The following is a 6,924-nucleotide window of genomic DNA, read 5'->3' as shown; positions in this document are numbered from 1 at the left end:
CATGGCCTACAGGTGACGTAGAACCCTAGGCGGTGAACACGGAACCTCGGAGGTTTATGATCCTATATGTTCTCTTAAGTACCACCGGGCCTCCAGTCCGGATGATCTATCACCCGAAGAGAGTGCTGTTTTCCATGCCCAACTCAGAGTGGCGTAAACAGAGAGGTGGCAAACCCTTGACTTGGCAGAGGAGTATGAAGGAGGTCACGAAACGTTTGGGTGTCGCCGGTGCTACTCCCCTTCCAGGATGGGGACCGCGTGATCCTCACTGCACCTGGTTGGAGACGTTGCAAGATATGGCTGCCAACCGATGCCAGTGGCGTCCTTGCCGTCAGTTTCTATCCAGATCGCCTGAGTGAATATCTGGAGGTATAGGCACCTCGGAATGACTGCGGTAAGCTAGCACCAAGTCCCTATTCTGTCAACGTTTACCAATTATTTCAGAATAAGTCATTCAACTAAATTGTGGCTGTACGGCAGCGGAGCATCAGTGTTGAACGCTGATGCTTTCGTTGATGATGATGATGATGATGATGATGATGATGATGATAATGATGATGATGATGATAATGATGATGATGATAATGATGATGATGATGATGATGATGATGATGATGATGATGATGATGATGATGATGATGATGATGATGATGGAAAGTCTGGAAGTATCTCCCATTTGATCCTAAGATGCAAAACTACTCTGAATGCAGACTCATTTTTTCCTAAAGCCTACTCCACAATCTGTTCCGATTGACCGCGAATGTACGTTTTGAACACCATACAAGTATCAACTTTGTCCAGCACGCATGGTTCTGGGAGAACCGGATACCGGTGGAAGACGAGTGCACTCGGGAGAAAAATCTCTAAGTATTCCCATTTAATCCTAGCGTGCAACGTGATTTCAATGCTGACCATCTACTCACCGCATTCAGTGCAAATGCACTCCCTGAATGAGACATGAGTTCACAGTTGAGGTACGGAACGACTGTGTAAATAGATGCATTATCCCATATCTGCTGATCAAGAAAGAAGCGCCAAGATGAGCCGCCATTCAGAGGATAACATGCAACCAACCGAGAAACGGTCAAAGCAGAGATGATAAACTTGCACCGTAGCAACGACTGGGGGAATAGGGCGATTACCAATCATCCTCTCAAGCGCAGAGTAGACCTGACTTTTCACGTACACACAAGCAGCGCGAATCTCCTGTAACACCGCACTTTGTGACAATTCGACTCACTGGCGTTCCTACCTACAAGAGATCTGTCGGTTGGTGCACTTTAGCTGTTGCATCGGATTTCAAGGTCGAAATATCCTGAAGAGTATTCATCGTGATGTGAACAACACTAGCGTGGGCGAGTTAGGATTGATGCAGCCTTTTCAGTGTGAAGTAGGTTAAATTGGCTTTTTTTAGAAGCGTGGAGAATATTTCTGGTTTTCAACATCACAGAAGGATGATTGGTCGCTCGACAGTAACGCATTTGAACGAATTCAGAGGAAGCCCATCAGACCACCAATTCAGACGTCATCAATTGTAGAAGTGAAGACTGTTCCTTCAGTGGCTCCAAATGAATGCGGTTCGAGTCAGGCGTTCAACAACCATCCAAGTCTGTCGCGCCCATCTTGCTATCAGCGCATCCTACAAAACGACATATCTAAGATTGATTTTCCGACTTTCATGGGCAAGTCATAGGCGAATAACTGACAGAAAATCACAGACTGTTGAATGATTGACACGGAGTACATATCATAGTTGACAAGTCAGTTGACATGATGGACGGGATTTAGACATTTGCTGGTCAGAGATCGTTTACCGACGTCAGTTGGCCGATGGGTGTATAGGCTCTGGAATATGCTGACAGCCAACTGATCATCACTTGTCTGTGTTGTCAGCGGATGTTGCAAGCGCTTGAAGCCCAGTAAGGTGACGGATAATCAACCCTATTACTGCCCTTAACTATCCGACAATAGACGTCTCAGTACCTGGTTGATTTAGACAGTCGAACAGAGCTACGAGGTGATAATCCGCAGCCACTCACTTAGAGCGTGGTATGCCTCATGTCAGTGTCACCTGGTATTAGTAAAATATGTGTGTACCCGACGAACTTCACATTTTTGAAGAGACCGTTAACTGAGGAATCCGGTCACAGTCTATTGGCTATCACAAGGATGACCACAACGACTCGAATGCCAGTTGGCCTGTGTGATAGAGCAGTGTGACAGAGGACCCGTTTCCTTCAAGTTTCTGGTTACACTGCATGGCGGAGGAAAGCTTTGACGGAGAGTATCAGTTGCGCACTGTACACGGTTCAACACATTCTGATGCACTCAGAACCCTCATGTCTCATGTGACAAATGCGTTGAGATAAGTGACATGGTCAATGTGTACCATTTGAAAGAGGTTTGCGGTGGTTGGTCCTGGCAAAGTTGGTTCCGTGGAACCACCGCTCCGATTCTAGTGTTTCCATGACGCCCTAGTTTTCTCGTAACACTCGGTGCTCAAATCAGTGTGGGAAATTACTAGAAGCTCGCATAGTAAACAAGATTGATCCGAGTATTTCGTTCCACCTATACAACGAGAAAGTGAAAAAATCTGATGGAAAGCGAACCTGCAAAACGGCATCCAAATGTTCGATACTCTCAAGTCACATCAATCGTCCCGCGAACTTCAAAATATTCAACCGATGGTTGAGTATAGGGAGAGCGATGTTCAAGCGTAAACGCATGATGATTTTTGTGAGGTTGAGTATATAGCTTCCAAAGTGTTTGTATATTCCAGAATCCTTTTAGGAATCCTTTTAGTACCTACGTAATAATCTCAGAGGATCCGAATATCCGATGGAAACTTTCATGTTTGCACAAAATGTCTGTGTTTTACGACACATTCAGTAAGCATGCTGGAGCCGTTCATACCACACGGTCCCCAACGTCAATTAGTAAAAATCGTGGACGCGCGGGGACATGTTCACCCCTCAAGTCACTTTTTTGTTTAGATTTGAGGCAACATAGTTAATGGTTAACCAGATTAAGTTTTGGTGACGCTGTAGCGTTCCGAATCGAGAAACTTCACTTTTGATTTAGAGCGCGATATTTTATCCGTCCTCATAATGCTTGTGTATTCAGCAGTCGAGGGCAATCAAGGATAATCTTTAAGACACTTGAGCTTTTGTTTTGTACTGCAAGGCAATTTGCTGCATGCCACGTGATTCTGGGCCGCGAATCCAGACAAAGCATTGACTATTACCCAGGTCTGGAAACGCGAGAGCGGTGGTCTTGTTACATCTTCCAGTCTGAAATTTACTTGACTTTGTATATACATGTCGTTACTCCACACGTCTACCCATTTGCAGTTAGTTCTTTTCCACATGCCATTAACCAATATGTTGTGAGTATTCGGCCCGCCGTTTCCCCACATCTGAAACACCAATGCTGAAAAAATTTCATCCACTGTTATAAGGAATGATTTTTGAGCACAATCAGTCCACAGGTGTGTTGGCGTTCAGAGTTTCTATTGCAGTTTCCTTTAGGGAAACGAGAACACGATTGATTTCTCGGGGAATACCAAAAACGTTCCGAACCTTTTCAAGATGCTTCATCCGTTTGGAGCGATGAGGGAAACTGCAGAAGACGAACCATAGTGACAGAAATTTAAACATCTGTTTTCTGATTATCGGAGAGGGTTTCGCAAACACAATCCTTGTATAAACTAACTGGTCACACTTCTGTGAAATCGGTGCTCAGTGCGCTCATATATGGGGCTAGGAATAGTGACAATGTGAAACGAGAGAATTGTGAACATCGGTCTGCTTTTTTGCTGTTTAGATTCAATAACCGTTGGCCCACAACGATATTCATATGTAGTTATTCCTTAGCTATCCGAAATGACAATTCTTCCCGTGAAAATCGGCAAACCACAGATAATTTGGGTGATTTCTGAGAGACAACTTTCCTCAACTAAGTTCCTCTCACCCAGTGAGTTCAAGTGAAACTGGTAGGTACGAACGAGAAGAGCTATATCAAACTGGACAGAAACTGTCAACTTCCTGCCCTCAGGGCAACTTTTCTCGTGATTTTCAAGTAAACCGAAATAATCTGAACGCCGAAGTGAATGACCATAAAAAAATGGTCCCTTTCGAAATAAATAATTAATGCCATTGTCTTCAAAATAAGGTAGATTTGCATGCCATGTCACCGGGTGACATTATCCGCGGTCTAGAATCCAGAACACAAGTGTTGAAACGAGACAGACTGTTCAATCTCCCCTCACGTTTGTGTCACGAGAAATCCCTGTTGCCACTGTGGGCAACATGCAAACTTTTGTTTTTTCGGTGCAATAAATTGATTACTGTCGTCCTCTGCAGTAGCGAGAAGTTTTCCACATTTTCACTGCACTCAGCTGTTCAAGGAAATCACTTCCCTGCGCGTGGTAAACGGGCAACAGTGGACTGCGTACCGGTGCCCAACAATCACGCACACAAATGATAACTATTTTTACCGCATTCCAGCCTGACCATCTTGTCACACAAGCTCATCACGAATCACCAGGACATTATTCCTCGTTCTAATGAACGAACGGAAGAGTTTCAATGATCACATGGGCTCTTCTCTCGGAACTGATACTTCACTGTTCCGAATATGATGTATGGAAACTAGAGTACTCATAAATTATGGTTGCTGTTACAACTGATGCGACAGCGAGTATGACCAATCAGTCAATGCTTAAGTTGTCAACGTTATTAACCCAGGGTTGAAATGTCCTGCAGATATCCTACAACCGGATGTGGGTATTTGCCACAAAAGATCGATATTTGGGTGGATCATAAAGTTCCTTCAATCACCCTCTCATTTCGGTCCACCCAACGGTGACCGTTGAGCAATCGGTGTACTCAGCTCCGTCTGATGGAGGACTGGATTGGGACGGCGATGGCCTCTCTCAGCGGAGTATGTTCTCCTCATCTTGAGCATCTATTCTTCTGCTCACGCGAAAGTGGATCAACTCGAGAATTAATGGTCAAGCTGCAACTAATTTCAGAGTGCCCTCACCTCAAATACCTCATGAAAGCATCTTCGACTTTCTTCCTGTAACTTTCTAAGGGCTATCGTACGATTCACTGTCAGCCTCGTTGTGTACCACGTTTTCCAAAATGATTTATTTTTCCCATTAAACGTCCGGTGGAGCAAAACTAGCGACTTGCAAAACAAAAGCCATTAATCCAATTCATGTCTGATATAAAACTGATTTTATTCTTGATCATATGATTATTATCCGCGTTCTCCAAAAAATTTACTTTTTCTCCGGAAAATTGCTGAACAGTGTTGAGAATTTTTACGTTCCAGGCATTTGGGGCACTGAAAAACTTTAAGGATCGACTGTGTATTCATTCGAATGGTGCTTTTAACAAAGGCCTCAGTGCGGTGGACTTAGTGTTCTGTTGTGAGGACTGCGGATTTGGATGTAACGGAGGATATCCTTCTGTGGCATGGGACTATCGGAGGTGGTTCAAAGGAAGACCCAAGTGGATGCCGGTCTTATCTATTTTTGAAGTGGTGCGTCAGGTAAATATTTGCTTATCGCATCGTGCAAATGTCCCTGGATAACACACAGCACTGGCTCAATTTTCCCCACCTGGCGTCTTAATACCGGTCATATTTCGATCATTGGAATAACCCCTTCAGAGTGCAGAAAGATCTATATGCAGCGAAAATTCTAGAACAGAAAATTATCTTCAAATGCTTATTCACTAAACAAGGTCAGCGAACGAGATCATGCGGAAGTGTGCCTGTGCCTGTAAGTTGCTGACAGTTGCTTCCTTTAGTAAACCGTAGAGTTCTTGTTACCCTTTTTCCGCTTTGATGTCGATCGAAGTTTAAATGTGGAACACAGAACAAGGAAGCCCACTTTGTTTACCGCCAACACTCCTATTTACCTGTTCATCAGTGAACTGTTGATTTCACTTACTGATCTAACCATTGTTGACATGCTTCAGGGTTTCGGCGACCTATTTAGGCAAGCGCCGTGACCTTTTGGTCCACCGATTTTTCGTTTACCTTTCGTGGAATCCTATGTTGTGCCTGTATATATGTATAAACGATAAGCCATAAACTTTCAGCCGGTTCGTGGACAAAATGATTCACACGAGGCATAGCGTAAAACACATTTTCAAATCCTCAACATTCCTCGGTCCACATGCACAACATTTTGGCACCGTATTTTCTTCGTTCCTGTTTCCCTCATTTGTAATAATCCTTGAAAATTCCGTAGTGTTCGGGGTGGACTGCAATCACACACATCAGGCACACTGTTTTCTGGACCCGACATATTCTGGATTTGTAACTCAAATGCAAATAAAGTAAAGTGGTGCAGAGCACTCGGTTAGGTAATGATAGTCGTTCGAAATCTCAGTTGGATGACCAAAACGGTTGGTAAAATGGTAATTTCTCTTGCATCTCCCATACAATTTTTCATATCTAGGTGCTAAACTGGTGTTTTGAATTCTACCTGAATTTAGTGACAGACACTTGATGCATTCAGTGCACAGTGGGACACAGTTTGTTTCGCACGAATGAGTAGTGAAGGGATTTTGTGACCTGTTAGTTTTGTTGGAAATTTTGCTTGGAATTTTCGATTGGGTGGATCCCATCGAAATCTTTGTCCTCCAGAATTCTTTTAAGATGATTTTTTTTACACATAGTCATATATCCAAAGGGAAAAAATTAATCAGTTAATCGTGCCTGCCAATTATCGTTAAAGTTACGCTACCAATGATCTCATGGGGGCGCTGTCAACAGTTACTTGAATATCAGGAAAAAACGAGCTGTATTCTCCTGCCAAATGTAAGGGAAAGTGGAGACCAAATATTCTTGTATACGCGCAACTGGAGCTGTTTTTTTGCTGTGTTCTTATGCTTGGGTATGCCAGACGAG

The 6,924-nt window shown here is 43.6% G+C and overlaps 1 protein-coding gene across 1 annotated transcript in view; it reads left to right on the top strand.

The window, feature by feature from the left end:
* T265_14785 (hypothetical protein) overlaps window positions 1-5,556 on the top strand; it is a gene marked incomplete at both ends in the record, with an annotated part of 6,200 nt that extends 644 nt beyond the window's left edge. The window contains 4 exons of the mRNA XM_009175234.1: window positions 30-355; window positions 445-665; window positions 2,525-2,736; window positions 5,338-5,556. Coding sequence (XP_009173498.1) covers window positions 30-355; window positions 445-665; window positions 2,525-2,736; window positions 5,338-5,556 — 978 coding nt within the window. The remainder of the gene's footprint in view (window positions 1-29; window positions 356-444; window positions 666-2,524; window positions 2,737-5,337) is intronic.
* Window positions 5,557-6,924: the final 1,368 nt, after the last annotated feature.

This window comes from Opisthorchis viverrini (genome assembly GCF_000715545.1).
Source record: "Opisthorchis viverrini unplaced genomic scaffold opera_v5_266, whole genome shotgun sequence".
Classification (NCBI taxonomy): domain Eukaryota; kingdom Metazoa; phylum Platyhelminthes; class Trematoda; order Opisthorchiida; family Opisthorchiidae; genus Opisthorchis; species Opisthorchis viverrini.
This window is presented reverse-complemented; position numbering and strand designations above follow the sequence as displayed.